Below are 25,328 nucleotides of genomic sequence, written 5' to 3'. Positions count from 1 at the left end.
TCCCCACATGAATTCTTTTTCCTCACCACCATGAAAATACACAATTGTTCTTAAAACTGATATGATACATTTTTGAGCATTTGTCTATATTTGGTGAGAGAGAATAGACACTAATGAAACGAGATTACTTTCTCTCAAAAAGCTCCCAGACTTAGAATTTTCTGAAATGTATGACGTGAATCCAGGCTCTGTAGCTATTTATGCTGTGTGACCCTGGACAGGCTGCTCAATCTCTCTGAACCTTGGCAATTAAACTGCAAAGGGAGAAAGCAAATTTTTTCTTCATAAGGTTGTTAGAAGCATTAAATGAGATAAAGTGCTCAATAGAAAGTAATATTGTTCCTGTTATCCAGTATTTATTATCAATTTCATGTGCATAACTTATACAATTAAATGCAATATATGCAGTTCATGTACATATACATAGTTATGTATACATAATTGTTGTGTGTATATATGTGTACATACACACATGCACATTAAGTATTTGTTACTTTCACACAGAGAAACATGTGCTGGAGTGAGAAGTAGATTTATTCCGGGAAAAAAAGAAAAAGAAAAAAGAGCAGCTAAATAGTTTTTAGCCCCAGTAAAATGCATTGGAGACATTGGTGAGAAGCGTTGGGGGAAAAACATTTTTGCTGCTTTAGTTCCGATAGAATTTAAACAATGCAGCACTACATTTTTATTCCGGGACAAACCCACGCACTTAATGTGCTGCTGCCACCTAGTGCTTAGATTCAATAACTACTCTTTTGCTATGCGGGTTTTAATGTCAGGTATTTAGGTTTGGAAAACAGCGTGGTATTTTGCTGGTTCCTTTGAAAGGGATCTTAAATATGGTTGATATATGTTTGTGTTAGTATATTGGTTCACCTTTCTTTTTAGAGTATGTAATTTTGAATAGCTTCTGGCTTAAGTGGAATGGTTTATTGGCTTCTTGCTTGTCTCATCTTTTTGAAAGCTGCCGGAGTGCCTCTGCAACATGAAATGGTATGCGTTTCCTTAAGTTTGTATTTAAGCAAGACACTTCTGCTCTGCAAGAAAAAGGAATGTAGCACTAAATCTGCTCCATTTTCGCTGTTATTATGTTATAGTAAAATGTTATAGTGTGAGTCTTGCATGCTAATTAAACTCATGGTAGTAAAAGTGGCACCAAAAGGAAAGCCCAAGAGACACGAGAAACAAAAAATTATCACTGAGATGTAGAATATGAGGAAAATATGTTTTTATTCCTTTGACAGGAAAAGTTTCGGTATGATTTGACTTCTTCATATGAACAATTACATGATATAGAATAGTATTTTTTCAAACTCAGGCTCTTGACATTTTGAATGAGATGATTCCTTGTTTGGGGGCTGGGGCTGTCCTGTGCATTGTAGGAGATTTTGTTGCTTCACTGGCCTTTACCCATTAGATACCAGTATAAGCACCCGTCTCCCTGCCCCTTCTTGTGAAAACCAAAAAGGTCTCCAGAAATTGTCAAATGTCTCATGGATTGAGAACCACGGATAGAAAGGCACACTATGGTAATTACAGATCAAAAGTGATTTTTATATTTTTAATTAGTCTAGGGTTTGTACTAATTGGGGACAGAGCTTGTGTGATGCCTCAGGAATTGCCAGCAAATTCAAGCTATTTAATTACTTATTCCTTCATTTATGTATTTGAGAGAGACAACATCATATAATGATAAGTAGTATACGTTTGAATCTCAGTTCTGCCACTTACTAAATTTTGTGATTAAATAATTTACTATCTCTATTAATATTAAAATCTAAAGTTCCATTTTCTTCAGCCATAAACTGGAGATAGTTATTGTGTTTCCTTCACAAAATAAGTGTAAAAATTAAATGAGATATTGCATTTAAAGTCCATATCACAGTGTTTACCAATTAGTATTCACTCAGTAATTATTAATGATCATTTAATAGATATTTTAAATCCCTCTATGTGCCAGGAATTGTTACAGTTACTAGGAAAATAATGATGATTTATCCATCATTTCCCAAAGTAGATCAGTGTAGTGGGAAAATAATTCAAATATAGTTATATATATAATTATCTTGATCACTACTGTAATAGAGAAGAAGTACGAGATCCTATGACACGTTATTGTTATTAGGATTGACACCAATTTGTTGGAGATGCCTTTGGGAATCAATGCTAGTCAGTAGTTAACTGGCTGAAGTAGAAAAAGTTCAATTTCTTGTGGCAGTATCTCTAGATTTCATATATATATGTGTGTGTGTGTGTGTGTGTATATCTCATATGATATATATTTTAACGTAGTTTTTGAAACTAGCAGAAAATAAATATATATCTATATATCTATATAGAGAGATAGATATATAGATCTATATAGAGAGATAGATATATAGATATATATTTTACTTCAGAATGCTGACTGAGTTATAAAACAAGTAAACAGTTCATTATAACACATTAATTATGAGAAAGCATGTTTATTTTTCTAACATGGCATGATATATAAACATGGTTCTCTGAGTCTGTTCTGGAAGTCATTAGAAAGACAACATATTTGGTAAGCACATTTTCCTTCTGTGTCTCCCTTTTCTCCTCTGTTAAATGGGTTATGTGTACCCTTACCTACTCTACCTACCTAACACATGTCACAGCCAATGGCATGATCTCTCTCTGTGAATCAGTGGTGCATCCCGGGAAAATTATAGCAAAAATCTGGTGGGAAATTGGATGAGAGTGAGGTAACTGGAACACTGTGAGAAAGATTCTAGTAGCTACACCACCCCTGGTGCAGTCAACCCTCTTTAGCCTGGACCACTGCAATAGCATTCAGACTGGCCTCTCCTATCCCTCTCACAGTTGTGGTAATAGTGAACTACTCAGTGCTATGTACAGAGCCATGCTGCTTTACATTTCTATCCCTCTGCACCTGATTTCCCTCAGATGGAATGCATTTTTATCCTTTTACTCCGACAAAGTCCTACTTTTCTTTAATGCTCATATCATTTCCTCCAATGAGACATTTTCACAAAACCTATTGCCCTCAAAGACTAGGCTGAAAGTATCCTAAATTTTTTTTGTTTTTTTGTGTTTCTGTTTGTTTGTTTGGTTTGGTTTTTTGATAGAGTCTCGCTCTGTCACCAGGATATCTTTAGTAGATACAGGGTTTCACCATGTTGGCCAGGCTGGTCTTGAGGTCCTGACCTCAAGTAATCCACCCATCTTGGCCTCCCAAAGTGCTAGGATTACAGGTGTGAGCCACCACACCCGGTTTTCGTATGCTTTCTTAGCATCCTTTATTAGAATAAGCTTAACAAAGATATATTATTAAATATATATGTAATATATATTATCAAAATTACATTATAATGAGAAATTTGAAATGTAGTACATACAGAGAAGACCTATTTTTTGCTTCAGAGTATCAAAGATAATTGAGAAATAAAACAGCTATATAAATGGACATCAGAGGATAAATAAAAATAACACTGAGAGCATAGATAAAATCACAAAGGTGAAGAAATTCTAGCAGAAATGGCTGCTATCAGAGACCAAATAAACTCAAAATGAAAAAGAATAGATTAGGCAAGATTAAATCCCCTTCCTGAAGACCTGTTAGGGTAATGGATAGACAGAGAAGAAAAAAAAATGGTAAATATGAGATTTGAGAATGAATTTATGGTGAAGATGCTGAGAGACTGGATAATGGAATTTCTTGTGACACTGAGTTAAAAATCTAAAAAAGGTGTAGAGGGGATGGAGGAATCTCTAAAGGGAGAAATAGGCAAAAATAAAAAAGGGAGAGGCAAGCCTTTTAGGTGCTGACATCACACATCAGAGATTACCACCAGGTCTGTGGTATAGATGGATAGCACATCTCAGTTTGCAGGTCTCAGTGCTGAGGTCTTCAAGACCTGACAGACACGCTTTTTGCAACTACTTTTAGAAGCTAATGGGCCAAAGATGAAATATCCATTTCCATTACAGTATATGTGTTAATCATAATATACAGGAAAAGAAAGAGGAAGGATCTTAAAATCTGGAGGCTGCTAATGTGACTTTAACGTTAATTAATTTTCTTTTTCTGATCTCACTAAAATAAGCTGGCTAGATACTAGGGAGAATGAATCACAAAGTGGCAGAAAAGAGATATGGGTGAACTTAAAAGATATTGGCGCCAAGGAAAGAGGGCTTTTAAGACAAATGAAGGAATGAACAGAATCAGAGTGAGTTACACTGTTGCCAGCTTTGCCTCCCTACACATATACTATGGATAAGGGGACGACTTCGTGAAGCCAAAGTGGTGGCAACTTAGGAATGGTTTTGTATACTAGGCCCTTATATAAACAAGTACATCACGGGAGGCTGAGCTGAATTGAAAACAAGGTATTAGGAAATATAGGTTAGACTTATCAATGAGGAGTGAATATTGGTGTTCCTTCAACATCATTTTTTAGCTTAAAATACAAAAGGCACAGGAAGGTGTTTATCAGAAAACTTACAGTTTCTTACTGACACGAAGTGATGTGGGTATGCAGGGAAAATTCTGAAATATTAAAGATATTTGTGCAAGCAGGAACATATCATTGCACACAGTGGGTTACTGGGGAAAGAAAAGGAAGTGGCTGAGGGATCCACATAGCTGAAGATTTGTGCCATAGTTTGTCATAAGAAAACACACATCATTTGAGAGAGGTGGACTAAACGAATAGAAAGTAGTTTCAGTATGTCAGCTGGGCCCTAATTAGATAAACAACATCCTTTTAACAATAGTTGAAGGAAAAAAGACATAGGAATGGGATGGATATATATTTTTTATATCAGATGGGATAAATTTATATACATTTTTCTCCACTACATGTGTGCATATAACAGACCTGGATACACACATATGAAAGACTAGGAAATCATGAGAAAAAATTGTAGAAATGAGAGAATAGAAATATAAAATTGTGGAAATACAAAAATAGAAGATGAACTGGTGACAATTTTTAGTGTAAATTTTGAAAGGAATAAAGTTAATAGAATTTCTAGAGGCAAAAGTAAATTTAAGAGCAAAGAGTCAACATGGGAGCTTTGGGAGTTTATGTCTAAAAACTGGCTGAATTTCAGCAGGCAGTTTGTAGTGAAAAGTTCCTAGGGCATTCGTTATGTGTGGCTTTTATAAACAGTGTTTGTGTCATCCTCCCTATGGAGACCTCTGGGTGGCCCCATGGAACAATAAGCTCATTTATAAGTCAGCATGTGACCAGCTCTGAAGCAAGGGTGGATAGACATAGTCAGTGATGAATTGTTTAATTCTTCTGGACTTCATCTTTAAGAAGACTGAACAATTTGGAAGTGAGCTCCAAGCATCACCTACTCATATTGGAAAATGAGTGATGGAATCAGAATACTCAGTAAAGAAAGACTTTGTAATTCAGAATAGGTCAAACAATTTAAAAGACATAACAAAGATCATATGTATGGAAGACAAAAACAGGGATTACAAAGAGGCCATGGCTGGGCACAGTGGCTCAGCCTATAATCTCAGCACTTTGGGAGGCTGAGGTGAGTGGATCACCTGAGGTCAAGAGTTCGATACCAGCCTGACCAACATGGTGAAACCCCATCTCTACTAAAAATACAAAAATTAGTCGGGTGTGGTGCCACGTACCTGTAATCCCAGCTACTTGGGAGGCTGAGCCGGGAGAATCTCTTGAACCCGGGAGGCAGAGGTTGCAGTGAACTAAGATCATGCCACTGCACTCCAGCCTGGATGACAAGAGTGAGACTCCATCTCAAAAATAAATAAATAAATAAATAAATAAAATAAAAATTTTAAAAAGCACACAATTACAAAAGTCAGTTTTACATATAGGTAAATGAAATTGGTTTATAATTTTCTTCTATGCTCATTAACTGTTCAGATAGTAGGAAAACTTTATGATCATTAAAGCTCTGAAAGAAGTCAACTAGTATAGTCTGGGCAAAAAATGATTGAGAAACACAGAGTTAGAGAAAGAAGAACACTTTGTACCCCAGATAAAATGTTTGGAGCCTATTAGATTTATAGGGAACAAAATGATGAAGCTATGGAAAGTGTGAAGGGAAATAGGAAGAACAGGGAATGATGATCTTGGGGAGAAAGTTTCTGACAGAGAAATACGAAGGCTTATAATTATTCAGAAGTCAGAAGTATGTTACAGAAAGGGGAAGATAAAACAAAGGAAAAGCAATAGAGATAGCAAAGCTCTGAGTCCTAATTCAGTCATGGCCTTGTCTGAGGGTATTATGATGGTTGTGTTTTGTGATGGGAGGAGTTCAAATAATGTGTAATATGAAAATAGTTTAAAAAGTAACATTAAAGGATAAAGTGAAATGGTTTAAGAGAGATTTTGTAACCATAAAGTGCAATTAAAATGTTAGGAAATGGATTTGAAATTGGGTGGCTAGATTGTGCCTAAGGTCTGAGGACTCTTCCATTATCTGCTACTCCTGAAGTATGGTGGGGGAGGGGGAATAGATCATTATTCATCCTTACTTTTGTAATGATTTCAGGTAAAATTGCATCTTTATATAGTGAATTGTATGACAGCATGCCAGCTAGTCTGCACAACAAGAATAAGGTCTTCATACTAATAAAACAATTTTTTTTCAGTGAAGAAAAACATTTTCTTATGTAGACATTTTGGAAATATTTCTGTCTTCTTTTTTTTAAGTAGCTGAGCTGAGCATTTTAAACCTGATTTTATTTTTATGAAGAAATACATATACATTGTTAATAGAATGGTGCTAATAAGACTTATGCCCTCAAAACAGCAAACCTGCTCCTCCTTTCTTACCCCTTTCCACTCTTTTTTTCTCCTTAGTTCTCCCCAGAGACAGCTGTTATGGCTGTTTCTTCTTGTATTTATCTCCAAGCTTCTAAATTATTCAATTATGCTGCTTTATCTTAGTTTTAAATTTTAGATATTTTCTATGGCATATTCATGAACTCAGTGTAGCAGGAGTAGGGAGATGACGATCTAGCCGTCTTTTCTCTCCCCTTCCCCCACTCATCACACATATTACACTTCCTTTCTTTCTATTTGCTCAACATCATTAGCCATGCCACAACGTTGGTCAAATCATTATTCAGCATTTACTTTATAATGATCATGTAAATATTACAGTGTGCTATGATAGCTCTTCCTTTTTGAAATAATTTCAGTTTTTCTTGAAGTCAATAATGCTTCATTGTGTTGTCCTAAGTATGATGAAAAAGCCCTTACCAGAACCCCTTAGGGAAGGGTAGGACCTTCACAATAATGTCACAGGCAAACATGCCAGTGAATTTATCCATTTCATTTCCCGTCCCCTACATTTCCCCAGCCTGATCTCACAGTGTCACCCTGAAACTTCTCTACCTTGTTCTGTTGGATCCCCTATTTACTGGATCAGAGTCTTCTGTAGATTATTCCCTCAATTTCCAGAGCTCATCCTGAGAAAATCAGTAATTCATTCATCCAACATATATTTATTCAACATCTATTATGAAACAAAAAGGGTTCTATGAAATAAGGGTATATCAGGGAACAAAACAGAAGATCCATGACTCTCTAAGGACATCATATTTATGTGTGTAGTGTGTAGGCTAGCCATATAAAATACAGAGTGCTCTATTCCATTTGAACTTCAGGCAACAAATACTTTTCAGTAGGAATATTTTCTAAATATTGTAAAGGATATACTAAGAAAATTTAATTTTTTATCTGGAATTCAATTTGACTGGGTGTCCTATATTTTTATGTGCTAAATATGACAACCCTAACTGGGAGGGATTAGACTGTATACCAGAAAACCCTGGTAAATAAATAGCATGGTAGAGAGTGATCAGTGTCATGCTGCGATGGGGAAGGAGAGGCAGAACAGGGTAAGGCAAATTGGGAGTAACAGGAGGAGGGATAGCAATTTTTACAGGGTGGTTAGGATAACCCTCATTGAGAAGATGAGATATTAGCAAGGGCATGAAGGAGGTGAGGTGTTTACTCTGAGATTATCTGGGAGGAAAGATTCCAGACAGAAAGAACACCAAGTGAAGAATATCTAGAGTGGACCTGTGTGTTTGGGAAATAGGGACACCAGTGTGGCTGTCACAGAGCATTTGAAGGGTGCAGTGGTAGGAGATGAAGTCAGAGAAGTAACAGGAGTCCAGATCCCCTAGGAAATTTAGGTTATGGGGAGAACTCTGTAGTTTACTCCCAGGGAAATAGGGAGCCATGCAGGGTTTTGAAGAGTTATGGCATGAGGTGACTTCTCTTTTAACAAGATCCCTCTAGTTGCTCCATTGAGAATACACTGAAGGGCAAAAGTGAAAGCCCAAAGACAAGTTTGAAAATTGTTACAATAATTTGGGTGAGATCAAAGAGTTTTGGACTAAGGAGACAGCCGTGAAGATGGTGAGAAAAGATTGGATTCTAGATGTATTTTTCCTCTAATATTTTACCATGAAAATTTTCATACACATAGAGATAGTAATAGCTATGTAACTACCAAATGGATACTGCAATGAAATTTTTGCTGTATTTGCTTTATCATATATTTTTCCTTCTCTCCATCCACTGGCTGAATCATCTGCCAGTCAGACATTTCTCTGATTCAGTTTCTGCAGAGATAAACCTTTAGTCTCCTGCTGTGACGACACAGTCACTGGCATAGGAAATCTGGGGTGGGGACATAGTAATTCTGGGTGCTAACCAATCCTTATACCAATTTTCAACCCATTCTACTTTATTAAACTGCATTTTTCTCCTCACCTGATGGAGATATGATGATTCTAAAGCCTACGTTTTCTATAGTTTCCAGGCATTGCTTTGCTTGCTTCTTTTTGACAGCTGCCGTTTCAGGCTTTGAATTCCACCTCTGTCCTCTTAGTTACAACTCATTTGTTTTCCAGCTTCTAAAAATGTATTGTTCTTTCTTCTGTATCATTTTATCCTCTCAACTTCCCTTATCCTTTGACATTGTAACATTATTCTTTCCCTTTCATTTGAGTAGGGTTTTAAAAGGAAGGAGGCTCATATTTTTAAATATTTTACCAATAGAAAAAACTGAATATATTTAGTAATAGTTAATTTTCCATTGTAATATCAATATACTAAAGACACATTAAAACCAGTAGCAAAGTAATAGTTTTTCAGAGTATCTAGGTTACTAACTCTTTTGTTGCCTTTTAAGACTCAAGAGGACATCAGTTTGGAAACCACTGTTGTGTATCACTATCAGGCAGTGTTAAACTTTGGCTCTCCCAGTGCTTACTTATTCTAGCCTGTTGGTTGGATTTTGGTATTAGTGTTTAGAAGCGATAATGGAATTCAGATTGAATCAGACAAATGTGACCCTGTCTGTTTAGTAGAGGGAATGGTTTTTCTTTGCCCTATGGAATCCAGCTTCCCTTCCTAAATAAGTTATTACATCTTTGGAGTGGATAAATTCTAATTTCACTCTGGTATAGACCAGCTACCAATCCTTCCTCTAACACCAAAATTTTCTATCTCATTGCTTTCACTATGCTGACTGTTCTATAAAATGTTTATTATGACTTTGTCTTCTCTGTCTGAAATGGTGCTATACACTGGTAATTAGATGTAGACTAAGCCTTCTTAATTTCATTTGATGCAGGGCTGGGAAAATGGAGACCTTACATAACAAGGAGATGAGGACTGACAGGCAGTTGGCGTTAAGTGCTCCTACACATATTTCCAAGAAGATGCAAATGGAACTTTTCACCAGTCCATCATCATATGTCACTTGCTTGCTGCTTTTCCCATGTTTGCTTCCAGAGAAAGAGGCTAGTGAAAGTCATTTGTCTCTACAATGAGCCTGCTTTATGAAGCTGAATTCCCTCCCCCACCAGAGGGAAGCTATTATAGCAGGCCAGGAACTTTTTTCTGTTCAGTTCTAATAGCCAGAATATTTCTCACCCAAGTCCCTGTCCATGTTGGGAGATTGGTTCTCAACATCTAGGGCGCTATAGTAGTTCACCCTTCAAATAAAAGTTTGAGGATGACATTCACCCTAATATATGATTTATCACTGGAGACAATGCCTCACAACTGGGCATCAGAAGACTAGTGCACTGTGTGTCCTTGAGCTACCCACTTAACCTCTCTGAGGCTCTATTTCTCTATCCAAATAATGGTAACAGTAATACTTGCCAACTGAGCCACTGGGCAATTGTCATAACAAAATTAAATAGGCGGAAGTACTGTCAGGATTTTAATAAGATTTCATTTTTGAATGTGGGCTCAAGGGCTAAGCATGCAGGCTGCACCTAGCTTTCAGCATTTTTGTATGGCCAAAACAATGAGGTTCGGATTCAAGTAAAGTGTTTCAAGCATGTAAATTGTTCCAAGCATGTAAAACACTTTCTTTATTGTGGTTTTGGAGTTCATTCCCAGTTGGGCAATATGACCGTCAGCAAGGACTTGATAAAATGGCAGTATGTATCCCTAAAGAAAAGGGGTGTTGCCCATGGAAAGACCTTTGATAAAAACTCAGGTGGCTGTAACCCTTGGCAAAGTCACTTTAGGATGTATAGTTGAGTGGTAATGAGTATTATCTGAATCATAAGAGACTTTCAAATATAAACTTTGTTGCTTCTTAGCTAGGTGACCTTGGGCAATTCACTCAACCTTGCCGAGCCACTGTTTTCTCATTTTTAAATATGGACATAATGCAAACCACTTAGAGTTGCTCCAAGGATTAAATTAAATAAAACCTGTAACAACCTTATCATTATCAGTGGTAGCAGCAGCAGCACAACATTATTATTTAAAAATAACAATAGCAGGCTATTATTGAGTCTACATTATGTTCCAGGCACTGTTTCTACATGCTTACACATATTAATATCTGTGTGTGAACAACTATGGGAGGAAGGAATTACTATAGTCATTGTTTTGCGGATGAGAAACTGAGACACAGATTAAATAAATTTATTCTGGTCATACAGCAAGTTGGCAGTCTGATAAAGGAAAAACAAATAGTTGCTTCTGCTTTATTTACTGTCATTTATCTCTCTGAAGTTTTATCTAGGGAAAGGGTATAATAAGCTAAAGGACTATTGGGAAGTTAAAATGAGATAGTAAATAAGATAATAAATAAGAAAAATGCTTGTAAACAGTAAAATGGTAATTCCAGAAGCTTGTTTATTTGGGTTGTGATTAGCTATTTATAATTGCACATAACTAGAGAGGTTGAAATGAATTCCCCACCTTTGGCAAGGACGTCTTCAAATGTCATTTGTTATTAGTAGTGCCTCAGTTTGCCCTGCTAACCAGTGACCTTTTCAGTTATCTTGAACATGCTAGAATCAAGCTTTCAACATGGCAAACTATCTATGGAACACCTGCTGTCTCACTCCTCCATGTGTTAAGGTACCTCAGGCAGATAGCTGAATTCCCAATCGCCCAATTTTGAGCATATGCCATTTCAGAATAATAGTAGACAATGACAGAGTCTGTTGTCCTATAAATTAATTTAACATTCTTCCTCTGGAGAGCAGATGACTGCATTCTAAAAACAATATTTTCTCTCAAATTATGATGGCTTGTAAAAACACACAGTGAATGGGGTTGACAAGAAGGTGTTGGGAAGCATATGATATCCCAGGGGACTGAACAGATCTAAATTTAGGTGGGTTGTCTCTTCTAGGCAGTTGGTGTCAGATACCATTGCCTCTTAAAAGGATGACTTCAGTGAAGAGCAGTTAACAGATTGTGCAGAAACATGAGCCTCTGTGGTCCATTAAGTGGGGAATCATTTAATGAGACCCAGAGTTGCACTGAGGGAACCATGGCACTTAAGCATTAAAAGAGAGAAAAGGAAGGGGTGAAAATTTTATGAAGCAACTTATTACTCCTGTAAACCATGTTTTTTAAAAAATGCATTCCAGGTATAATAAGAATTTGTGAATGAAGATCATGAAGAGAGTATTTTTTGCTTCCCTTTTCCCCATTTCTTCTTCTTCTGTTTCTCTCTTGATTCTCAATACAGTCTCCCACTTTCTTATGCAATTCCTGTTATAGCTTCAATTTTTGACCCAAAACTATCTTTCTTTCAAAGAAATTCTTGAAGCAAAAATTGGTGTCTGAATTATCATTCACACACAGATTTTTTTTCAGACTTCTCTTTCTAAATAAGGGCACAAGCCATTTTACCTTTCCCTTTCTCCTATCCTTTCATAAATAAGCAATGCAGATGTATTTTATAAAGGTAGTGTTGCTCAGAATGGGGCATTAGTAAGTATTAGTTTTGTTCATCCAGTCGTTTAGCATGCATTTATTCATTTAATATTCATCTAGTAAGCACTGTGTGCCTGACACTGTGCTAGGCCCCCAGGGTATGAAACTTAGCAAGGAATAACCTTGCCTGCCACTCAACAAATATTTATTGAATGGTCAAAGGAAGGGATTCACTTTAATTCACCTGGTGAATGTGGAACAATTCTCTGCATATATAAAGGCAGGAAACTTTCTTGGGATTTTAAGGCGTTCCGAATATCTATGGAGTGAGTAATTTGGAGAGTGGGCCTGGGCTCAGAAGGTAGGACTACATACAGTATAGTACAGTTGTGCAGTGCACATCCTGAACAGTAATACATGGTAACTCTGGCATAGTGAGAAAGAATGTGGGAAAAGAAAATAGTAGCTGGGCTGTAAAGTGCTTTGTGAGCCAGGTTACTTATTCTTATGGAGGGATGGGGGTAGTGGTAAAGGAGAAGGTATCAGAATTGCTGTCAAATTTTCCACACTATGTATGCTTCTGACCACCATGGAGATGCTGATATCCTCCCCTTACCCCCCCGCCCACACCCCCCACCCCCGCTTTCCCAGGATCTTTGCCGTATTGCTAATTTACTGTGAGTCATATTTCTCAGGTGAGCTATAGCTAAGAATGTCTGAGAAACACTAGACAATGGAGAGCCACTCACAGGTTTTTAAGAAGGCAGTAGCATGTTCAGATTTTCCTTTGAGGAAGATTACTGTGGCTCTGGAGTAGAAGTTGGATTAGTGAAAAGTGAGAGATGAGGGGGCATCCTGCAGAATAGTGTTCACGTCCTCAGGGTCTAATGACATCTGTGTTCAGAGCACTTGACAGATACTCCTGCTGCCCTCAGACTTCAGGGCCACCAGCGCAAGATTAGAGACAGAATGAAACAGATTTGTCACTGTCATCCTGAGAGGGTGATGACCTGATGCATTTCATACGAATTATGATTTCAAACAGACACGGACATTCAAGCAGATCTATGCTGGGGAATTAAATAAAGCTATAAAATATAAACGTGAACCTTTTAATTTAAAATTCTCATCTAAAAGACATTTTCTGTTGGGTAGTTTTTATTTTTGTTAGTGGTTTTGCTTGTTTGTTGTTTATGTAATATAGCTAAGATATATACAGCTTGGTTACCTTAAAAAACAAGTACATTACCAATAAATGCACATTTTTTTCTGGCTCTCCTATGTGGCCATTACTTTTTCACTTAGTAAAATATATAATTTTCTGTGATCTACATGAATGTAGGCTTTACCTTTTCAATGAAAAGTGAGTTGATATGCTTCCCTTTCTAAACACAATGTTCCCAAGAAAAAGGAAAAGATATTCTTCTTTTTTTTTTATTGCTTTAAGTTCTTAACTCCATATAATGTGATTCCAACCTATCTTGCTAAACTATATAATTAAGACAGAGGGGGGGAAAAAAAAACTCCTTTCTGAAGTCCTGTTATCACATATCATAGGAGCCAGAGCATTAGACCCCTTGATGCTACAGTGACCTCCCCAAGACCCATAGGAAGCTGCTGACTGATCATTTCTACAACTTACAAAATTTTTATTATATTCTGAGTTAACATGGGAAAGTTAACTTATTTCATATCAACTTATTTTTCCCCTTTGGATTAAGTATCTGAATGAGCTAAGAAACTTGATTGGGGTTGGGGCATGGGATAGTTTTTTTGTTGTTGTTGTTTTGTTTTATTTTTAATGTTAGGAAAATAAAAGATGGCACTAAAAAGTAGGCATTAAGTAAACATATGATAGTCTCAAAAATGTGTATTCAATTCAGTAAAACATAGTGACTTACCTGACATGATGTAAATCACTGCTATTTCAATATATTAAATGATACACCCACTCTTAAATATTGCATTCATTATTAGGAAAATTTTTTTTGTTTGTTTGTTTTTGTTTTTGTTTCTTGAGACACAGTCTCACTCTCTCGCCCAGGCTGGATGGAGTGCAGTGGTGCCATCTCGGGTCACTACAAGCTCCACCTCCTGGGTTCAAGGCATTCTCCTGCCTCAGCCTCCCGAGTAGCTGGGACTACAGGTGCCCGCCACCATGCCTGGCTAAATTTTTGTAGTTTTAGTAGAGACGAGGTTTCACCGTGTTAGCCAGGATCGTCTCGATCTCCTGACCTCGTGATCTGCCCGCCTCCGCCTCCCAATGTGCTGGGATTACAGGCGTGAGCCACCGCGCCCAGCCAGGAAAATAATTTTTGAAATAACACAGCTCCTTAACTGTAAGGTCATATGCTGGATTGGGAATAAAGATGTGGTTTCTAGCCTGGCTCTGGTGAACCACCTATGTGACCTCTCAGACTGTGCATCTGTGAAACATTGCCAGTGACCTCAATGTTTTTTTTTTATTCTCTTAATTTCAACAGGGGGTATTTGTAGATTACTTGGCACATAAAAAGCACTCTACTATTGTATGACTCTGTCATCCAAGGAAACACTTTCCCTCTTAGTGTCACATATGAAGAGATTTTCTAATTATAACACATAATTAAGCATCACAGTAAGACAGAGTCATGAAACAAAATGCTCTTGATTAAGAATGGGAGTGTTTCTTCTCATTACTGAGAGAAAATATTTAAAAAAAAAAAAAGACAACTTTGAGGCATATTGATTCTTTCCTCAAGGAATGTGTGTCATTAATAGAAACAAAGAAACAATTTACAGTGTTTGCAACAGCCTGATTATGCTTATAGAACTTCATTAGGGCCACTGGGATAAAAGCTGAGATAAGATTTTGGTCACTGTCTTTTTTCCCCATTCAGAGAATTGAGAAATGTTGCTTAAGTCAGTAGTGGATCGCCTGGGCTTTGGAGGCACAGTAAGGAATGAAACCAGTTGTTCAAAATGGTGACAGCCATAATAAAACTAACAAGCAAAAGCTACTGCTTTGCAACATATGGTGTTAGAGGCTATTTGTAGCAACTCTTGTATTTCTTATCAACGACAAAAATAAAGAAAAATAACAACAACATAGGACTCGATATTGAATATAGGCATGTACTGTATAACTATGTTTCAGTCAATAAGAATGGTTCTATAAGATTTTAATACTGATTTTTACTGTGCTTTTTCTGTGTTTAGATATGTTCAGATATACAAATATTTACCATGTGTTATAATTGCCTCCATATTCAGTACAGTAATTTGCTGTATGGGTTTGTAGCCTGGAAGCAACAGGCTATCCTATATAGCTTATGTGTGTAGTAGGCTGTACTATCTAGTTTTGTGTAAGTACACTCTATGATGTTCACATAGTGGCGAAATCGCCTAACACACATTTCTCAGATTGTGTTCTCATTATTACGTGTTGCACGACCATCCTCAATTGACATATGCATTGATGCTACTGGTCAAGAGCCGCTACCTTTTGGAATGAGGAACAAAAGGTTCAACTCTGTGAAGCATTAACATAAAAAAAAAACAGTGAGATACACACTGGACAGAAATCAAAGCCCCTTCTTACTTATGCCAACAGATAACTAGATATGAATGTATTCCATTGTGTTACCTCACTTAACACATTTACTTCTGAAATAATTAGGGCTACTTGAGGATAATCTTCTGAAATTAAATTTAATGTTTATTTAAGATTTATTAGGACATAAGCCTATGAATCATTTTAAATGAGCACAGTTAATCTGCTTACACTACTTACTACTTCTGATAGTAGTGATAGCTTGCCTGTGTTGAATTACCACAGGTAAGTAAGCAAGCATGGGTGAAAACCAAAATCTAGCAGGTATGGTTTAATGGAATAAAGGATTCTTGCTCCGTTCTGCTACTGATTTGTTGTGTGATCCTGCCTAAGTTGCTTACATTCTCAGAGCATCAGTATTCCTGTCTATAAAAGCAGTAATACTGATAATGACATTATAGATTAGATAAAGTGAGTACAACCTGTGGCAGTATCAAATGCAAAGAGGTATTATATGATGACAGTATTGACCCTGTTCTGAGCCTGCATATATGAGATTCCAGAAATGAAGACTACATCATCCCTCTCTTCAGAGAGCTCACATATTCTGAAAAGGGACATACAGGTAAATCAGCAATTGCAATATTGTGGGATGCATGTAACAGTGAAATCATGTGGAAACTAAATAGTAGACAGCAAGGAAGGATTCACTTATCTGAGGAAGGAGATGACCATGAAAGATTTTCCAATTGGGGGTGACGTTTTGAACATGAGGGCTAGGGCTAGAGGTACAATTTGGAGACAAAAGTAGGTGGTAGTGAAAACCATGAAGTTGCAAATAGAGAGTGGTTAGAGTCAGAAAAGCAGTAGACAAAGGATAGAATATGTTGGAATGGCAAAACTTAAAATGTAGAAGAAATGTAACCTATCGAGGAGTCAGAGAAAGAACAAAATAGGTAGTAGGCAATTCAGGAGACACACTTGTCACAGGTAGTCAAGAAGTGGGAAGTTTCAAGGAAGGAGTGGTCAATATCATTAGATACCTTACTTGACAGAATTATCATGAGATATAAAGTTTAAGGACAATACATTGTATTTGATACATTAGAAGCCATCTGGCTCCCTTTCCCTGTGCAGTCAGTTAAGAGGTAGGGGGCAGAAGAAAAATGTACTGTAGGTTATACCGTGATGAGCAAGTTAGAAGTGAAGACACCAAGTGTGAATGCAACTATCAAGATGGTCAGATGTAAGGAGAAGGTATAAGAATAAGAATAGAAATTAACGAGAGTTAGAACATGGTGGGAGGAATTGAACTGGGACAGGAGAACTTCTGAGATAAGAAAGGTGGAGTAAATGATAAATATAGATTCAGGTATATTGGCCAGTAGAGGTGTCAATAGAGGATGCATGCTTGATAAAGGTGAAGTCATCAACAGGCTGATGGAGGGTGGGGGACAAGTAGTGTGTTTGAGAATAATAGATAAAATGGGAAATGGAGCTAACCAAAACTAAAAGTAAAAGGATCAATTAATTGCAATTGACCTAATGTCACTAATCTGTGAGAGGAAGAGTTCTTGGATGAAGTATATAATCTTCCTTCTAAACCAGCTCAGCATCTGTGCTGGAAAAGCTCATTGTAGTGCAACCATTCTAGGGAAAGGAAGGGAAGAGTTTGAATAATAATAGCAGGCTGATTTGCTTATAGGTTAAACAGTGGAAGTTTGGTTTATGGAGATGGAGGTGAATGTTCAACTTTTTTTTTTTAGATCGGTCACATATCAGAAAAGCATGGAATTTTAATCTCTATAATCAGGACTATAAATCTCTATGACAGTAGTGTCTTTTATAAAAAAGAATTTACGTATGGGTCCTCTTCTATTTATGTATGTATTTGTTTAAATTGACAGATAAAATTATACATATTCATCATGAACAACATAAAGTTTTAAAGTACATATACATTGTGGAATCACTAAATAGAGCTGATTAACAAATGTATTACCTACATAGTTACCATTTTTGTGGCAAGAACTCTTAACATCCACTCTTTTTGCATTTTTTTCATTAAGGAAGAATACAATATATCATTCTTAACTATAGTCACCATGCAGTACAACAAATCTCTTGAACTTATTCCTACTTACTGTAATTATATATCCTTTGACTAACAACTTCCTATCACCCTCACCCACCAACCACTCCTGCTTCTAGTAACCACCATTCTTTTCTCTACTTCTATGAGATCAGCATCTTTAGATTCCACATATGAGTGAAATTGTTACAGAAAAGGGGTCTGGATCCAGACACCAAGAGCGGGTTTTTGGATGAGTCCACAGAGTAAAGTGAAAGCAAGTATGTTAAGAAAGTAAAAAAATAAAAGAATGACTACTCCATAAACAGAACATTCCTGAGTACTGCTGGTTGGCCATATTCTGGTTATTTCTTGATGAAATGCTGAACAAGAGATGGATTATTCATGCCTCTCTCTTTTGGACCATATAGGGTAACTTCCTGATGTTGCCATGGCATCTATAAACTGTCATGGCACTGGTGGGAGTGTAGCAGTGAGAATGATCAGAAGTCGCTGTTGTTGCCAGCTTGGTTTTGATGGGTTTTGGCTGACTTCTTTATGAGCTGTATTTTGTGCTGACCTTATCCTATATCTTATCCTATGACTTATCCTGTGAAATATCTCATTCTATGACTTAGAATGCCTTAACCATCTGGGAATGCAGCCCAGTAGGTCTCAGCCTCATTTTACCAAGCCCGTATTCAAGATGGAGTTGCTCTTGTTCACATGCCTCCGACAAAATCATATGGTATTTTTGTCTTTCTGTGCCTGGCTTATTTCAAGTAACACAATATCCTCTGGGTTCATTCTTGTTGTTGCAAACAACAGGATTTTCTTCTGTAGTATGGCTGAATAGTATTCCATTATGTGCATATTCTACATTTTCTCTACCCATTCATCCATTAATGGACCTGTAGGTTGATGCCACGTTTTGCCTATTGTGAATAGTGCTGCAGTAAACATGAGAGTACAGATATCTCTTTGATATACTGATTTCATTTCATTTGTATGTATACCTAGGGGTGGAATTGCTGGATCATATGGTACCTTTATTTTTAATAATTTGAGGAATCTTTGTGCTGTTTTCCATAATGGCTGTACTAACTTGCATTTCCACCAATAGTGTGTAAAGGTTGCCTTTTATCCACATTCTTGCCAACACTTGTTATCTTTTGTATGACCCTAATATCTTAATCCCATGCTTGAGACCTCTGAACAGCTTAGCCACTGGCTTTCTTAGCAAATTATAGGTTACTGATTAGCAAGATCTAACTGAGACGTCAGCAAGAATAACTCAGAATTGAAAATCTGTTTTCTAGAGTATATCCACAGACAGGGCCACCTATTTCATGGAGAGAGTTTGTAAGATTTGCTGTGGAAACCTCATAATATTGACCTAAAACCCTTCCATTTCCCAAGAGTAGCCAAAATGAGGCATGAGGAAAGGTAATGGATTCCACAATTACTCCTCTTCAATATGAAATCAATATTCTCTTTGAAGATGTAGAAAGTCCTTTCTGTTTTAAGTATCGTGGGTAAGTACATGAATCATGGATACACACACCCTTGTTAAATACAGCATCAAGGAAGCATTCAGTGAAAGGCAATAGTATATTTATGTATGTTGTCATTTTTTTCAGTGTAGCTTAGAAACACAAAAGCAAAGAGAAAAGAAAAAAACAACTCCTTCAAAGAAAGGGAGAAGCATTTTACAGTTCTGATAAATTTATAAGGACCCAAGTTGCAGAGCACTGACTAGGTCCATAGAGAAGATCAGGAAAAATGTAAACTGTCTTTGTAATAACTGGAAAATCCAAACAAACTACTAAGGCTGATACCTAATAGAAATCTTCCAAGAGAAAGAAACCTCTGATATCCGATTTTACTATTAGTAATGTCCCGTTCTTAAGGTGTCCATATAAAGCAGTGTCTCATGTAAAATGTTTTACAGGAAGTTGCATCTGTTTCTAAAAGGAAAACAATTCTCTAATTTTGTGGAACACGTTTTTAAAATGTAGGCATAAATTGTCTGTTCATTATTTCCTTTAAAAGCCTGGGAGTGGAAGGAGGTCATCTCATACCTTTGGAGAAAAACACCTCTCCAGTTATTGCCTACAGAACCACAATCAAAGGGAAATTTTTACCAGTACACCAGAGGTTTGGTCTTTGTCCTATTGCTCTCCACATAGAAAGTCAATCACTGGGCAATGAGTGTTGCCAGGAAAGAAGGCTTTTTCAGGTGCTGCAGCTGAGAATGGGGAGATCAGTCCCAAATCCATCTCAACTGACTATAATGAGGGGTTTATATAGCAGAGAAGATACGTAACTATGTGTGGGAAAATAGGAATTAGGGATGGGTAAGGAGGAGAAGTTGGTTACAGGAAGCAGGTGTTCCCTCAGGCAATCATGATGGGTGAGGGGCCTGGCTCCCATAGTCCAGATGTGATGATCTGGTAAGTTTCAGTTGCTTGACACTATCTGGGAGGCCTGATGACTGATTTTCTGAGTAAAGAACTCAGATAAGACAGTTTTAACTTTCTCAAATTTTAAGACTGGGAGGGTCAATGTCTATGTTTATTCAAAAGAAATTATAAACATCAGTTCTATGGGACCCTTGGGCAAGTTTCAAAAGGATGAGATAATCTCATGGAAAACCTAGATTCGGGGTTCAAAATGAGAAAACAACAAATATATCCCTCCGCCTCACAGTCACACAAAATCAATCAACAAAGCTGTATGCCTCCTCCAACTGTAGTTCTTATTAAAGGAACTTTCACATGATGAAGCTGGACTTTGGAGATGGATGTTATTCACAAAAATATAATTATGTCCATTAGACTACTCTTACAAAGGCAGGAAAGTAAACCTAGATACATTGTGAAAGTATTTCCTGCTAATCCTCCCCTATTGACTGTGGTAAGAATATTGGACTGAAACCAACATCTGCAGTAGAAAGGATGTGGAAGAAGAAGTGAGCAGAAATTTAATTCCTGTATTATTCATACTCGGTATGGGACTCTGTTCCATGCTTTATCCACTTTGCAAAATACTATTGATTCATTAAGAAATTAGCAAACTCAATATGTGCCTAAATGGCCAGTATACTCCAGGCTGAAAAGTGTTTCTGTCACTGCTTCCTAGAATTGTTTAAAAACCGTTCTGACTGGTGGTTCTTTCTGGTTGAAATGGCCTGCTCACAAACACTGAATTAGACTTGGGCATTTTGCCAGGGGCATTGATACCAAGAATGTTTGGAGACAAGACTTAAATGTAATTTACAGAGCTGGGAGGTGCCAGAACTTCAAAATAGGCAAAGTTGTTCTCTCGAACAGTGGTAGAAAGAATCCAAGTGTTATTCTGACACTGGCCTTTGCAGTTTTTGTCCCATTGACTTCAAGTTTTAGAAGCTGGCGATAGTAAAACACATGCAGAAACTTGTAGGAATATGAATATGTGGATAAAATTATAAAAGCCCTAGTTGATTTTATTTCTTTAGTAAAAGCGGTCACGAGAAAAGGACTAGACTGGAGTCAGGCGCTAAGAATCTGGCTTCAGTCCAACCTGACTCCAGTTAGATTCTTGTTTTACAGATGCAGACACTGAGAACCAGATCTTTGATTTGATTTGCTTAGGTCCTAAGATCTGGTTCTCAGTGTCTGCATCTGTAAAACAACATGGTACTGTGACCAAAACACCAGGGGTTATGTCCTCTTGCTAGCTACATAGAAAGCTAATCACTAAGACAATGAGTATTGCCAGGGAAGGGGGCTTTATTTGGATGCTGCAGCCAAGAAGAACACATCAGTCTCAAATTTATTTCACCGATCAACTAAAATTCAGGGTTTCTATAATGGGGAAGGAATGTAGCTACATGCAGGAAAACAGGACATTTAGGGAGGGGCAAGGAGTCTGGCATTTAATTGTCTGGTGTCATCTGTTCCTTTCCTAAAGGTCAGTTTGCTGAGCAAGAAACTCAGATAAGACAAATTTAAGTTTCAAGTTTAAGACCAGGGAGGGTCAATTTCTATATTTATTATTGTTATTATTATTATTATTATTATTTGAGATGGAGTCTCGCTCTGTCACCCAGGCTGGGGTGCAGTGGCACGATCTCGGCTCACTGCAACCTCTGCCTCCCAGGTTCAAGCAATTCTCCTGTCTCAGCCTCCTGAGTAGCTGAGAATACAGGTGCCTGCCACCATGCCTGGTTAATTTATATATTTTTTTCTTTCCAGTAGAGACGGGGTTTCACCATATTGGTCAGGCTGGTCTCAAACTCCCGACCTCAGGTGATCCGCCTGCCTCAGCCTCCCAAAGTGTTGAGATTACAGGTATGAGTCACCACATCCAACCATATTTATTTATTTTTAAAAGTAAATATTAATTCTGTGCGACACTTGAGCCAATTTCAGTGCCACTGGCAGGGCCAGGAAAGGCAAAGTAGTTACAAGCTAAACCTTCTTTCTATCTGCTTTATGTTTCAGGGATTCTCACTGAGATTTTGTTTAATGAGTACATTCTGATGTTAAAATAAGTTTGAAGACTTCCAGCTGGAAGATGTGTTCTAAGGTCCTTTTGTTACTGAAATGTCGAGGTTCTGTCTAGGTCCTGCTGCTCACTGCATAGAACACCAGTCACTGAAACAATGAGTATTTCCAGGGAAAAAGGCTTTACTCGGGTGCTGTGTGATCCGTCCCAAATCCATCTACCTGATGGACTAAAATTAAGGATTTATATAGCGGGGAAGATATGTAACCATGAAAACAGGAATTAGGGAAGGGTAAGGAAGAGGAATTGGTCAACAGGGAGCAGATGGTCTATTAGGCAATCACAACAGATGAGGGGTCTGATGTCTCATTGTCCAGATGCGGTGATCTGGTAAGTTTCAGCTCCTTGATACTAACTGGGACTCCTGATGGTTGGTTTCCTGAGAAGGGAACTCAAATAAGACAATTGTAATTTTCTCAAATTTTAAGACTGGGAGGGTCAATTTCTATATTTATTCAAAAGAAACCACAAACATCATTTCTACAGGACAGTACTGGTTTCACTTTCTGTTCTAAAATTCTAATACTCAAATGAGAATAACCAGTAGAAATACATTTAATTCATATAAATCAAATAGTTTTAATTACTATTTTTCATTAAATTTTTATTAGTTGGTACAATATTTGATTTTGAAAACTGCTTCATGTCAACCACTTAAATGTAGTTCTATGAAACCCCCAAATACACATGCAGAAATTTTAGATACAGGCAGATAGAAAGCAGGTCCAAAACATTTATCAAAAGCTACATGAAAGTGGTAAGAACACAAGTCATCTCCCATTGGCTGGGAGTCAAAATAAAAGTCTAGATCTCAAGCTGACACCAAGTAAGAAGAATTGAAACAGATTTTATATACTCTATGATGTGACTTCCCAGACTTTCTCTCACAATCACATCCTCTTCCTAACATTACAGTGCCCATATATATCCATAACATTTTGGGCAGGAGAGGGTGTCAGCAGGGTCTTTGATGATTGTGCAACATTACCTCTTAATATTAAATTTTCTGATATTTGAAAGAAGTCGATGACAAATTATTTGGTTTTCCATGTCAAACCGCCATAATATATTTTTACTAGATACAAAGAATCATGCATTCTTCACATTTAAATCAATAACCTTGTTAAGTTGGAGCTCTAGATGGCTCCTGGGCCTCGGAGTAAGCTGTTTGTTTGTTTTAAAAGACATATTCTATGATAATTAGGAAGAAAAAGAACAAAGAAAAACATAAATGTTTGCCTATTCAAAAACATTTTGCCTTCAAGGGCTCAGACAATGACTGGGGAAAACTTCAATAATTTTTTTAGTGCATTTTTCTATGTTTTTTTGTATTGAATATTTGTCTGACTCTTAGCATCATAATTCATTAACAGACATTTCCATGGCCTTTAAAATCCTGATTCAGAGGAGAATAACCCACTGGGGAAAATGGAGCATGAAGCTGAGTCAGTAGGCAGGAACCAGAGGCAGTGATAGGAACTGTAATAGAACATCAGATGTCAGAGAGAAGCCTCCAGACACTTTAAACCAAAGAATTATACATAGGTGCTGGTTCCCATAGCACAGCAAAGCTGGGTTCTGGAGATGTTTATCCTTAATTCACTTCCATAGAAAAAAAAGGACTTCTTTCATAGACTGTATGCTACCTCAGACATTGTGCACCAAGTAGAAAAACAATGGGTCATGAAATCCAAACCAAAACACTAATTTCACTAGAACCAGGGGTTGATTCAAGATACTGCAGGAATTTTCATAATTTAACACTTTTGATATTTTTTCATTTCAGATGCTGCACAACAAACATGTCATGGTCCGTGTGGGAGGAGGCTGGGAAACTTTTGCAGGGTATTTGTTGAAACACGACCCCTGCCGAATGCTGCAGATCTCCCGTGTGGATGGCAAAACATCCCCTATCCAAAGCAAATCTCCAACTCTAAAGGACATGAATCCAGATAACTACTTGGTGGTCTCTGCCAATTATAAGGCTAAGAAGGAAATTAAGTGAAACAAATTGGTCACGACCAGGGGACCCTTATAATGGCCTGTATCCGCTTCTCCAGTATAGTCAGTTTAGTTTTATGTTCTGAAAACTGTTTTGGAGAAAGATAGACAGAAAAATGTCATCATATTGAAAAATGTTCAAAGAGTAGCACTATTTATTTTTAATGCTTCTGTAGAATATGACCTATTAAATTCTAAACTCAAATTTAAATTAGCCAAATTTTAGGCAAATTATTATTTCTTAATATGCAAACACAGTATTTAGAACACAAACTATTAGAAACACAATTCTAATTAAAGATAAACACTATAAGGAGAGAACATTTAGGATTTGCAGATAAGTCAACAGAAAGTGCCTGCTTTACATCCATGAGTAAAAGCACCCTAGACATTTTTATAACTGCAAGATTTTTATGCTGTTTTTTTACATTACATTTTTGATTAGTGTGATAATGTGCTACAAAAAAAAATATCCAACAGCCCTACAAATAAGTACAGAGTATTCACAATAGTAATATGTTACTGGAAAGGCCACTTCAGAAAAGTTTACATTCACTTGGAAGGCTGCCTTAAAGTATATCTCTTATCTGTGACCAAACATCTGGGGTACTTTTAGAAGTTTTCAGTACACCCCCTTAGAGAATAGCTTATGAGTTATTTCACACATTGCTGAGCACATGCTGTGTTTAGAATTATCTAGTGTAATTCACACATGAGCTGACATATATTGATACTTTGATGAGTAAATTGTACAGTCAAAATGTTCATTGATTTCATGTTATTTCAAAGCATTTTCTTATTAAAAATATATCTTTAGTTAATCCTATTTTGCTATGCTTTCTAGTAAAGTAAATTCACTGTAGCTAATGATGTTACAGACTTACGTATACCCTTGTATACCTGGGACAGGGCTGTTTTATGCCAATAAACAGCAAAATATTGTCCTTACTCATTCAAGAATTAAAAGGATATATTTTTAAAATGT

General features: G+C 37.0%; 1 protein-coding gene across 4 annotated transcripts in view; it reads left to right on the top strand.

Moving 5' to 3' along the window:
* Nucleotides 1-25,328, top strand: part of GAS2 (growth arrest specific 2) — a 187,530-nt gene extending 162,202 nt beyond the window's left edge. For all 4 annotated transcript variants that reach the window (XM_033204651.1, XM_033204648.1, XM_033204650.1 and 1 more), the window contains one exon: nt 24,129-25,328. In XM_033204651.1, the coding sequence (XP_033060542.1) occupies nt 24,129-24,347 (219 nt within the window). In that variant the 3' untranslated portion in view covers nt 24,348-25,328. The remainder of the gene's footprint in view (nt 1-24,128) is intronic.

The sequence above is a fragment of the Trachypithecus francoisi genome, unplaced genomic scaffold, assembly GCF_009764315.1.
Source record: "Trachypithecus francoisi isolate TF-2019V2 unplaced genomic scaffold, Tfra_2.0 Lachesis_group8, whole genome shotgun sequence".
NCBI classification, from domain to species: domain Eukaryota; kingdom Metazoa; phylum Chordata; class Mammalia; order Primates; family Cercopithecidae; genus Trachypithecus; species Trachypithecus francoisi.
The sequence above is the reverse complement of the archived record's forward strand: the minus strand, read 5'-3'. Positions and strand labels throughout refer to the sequence as shown.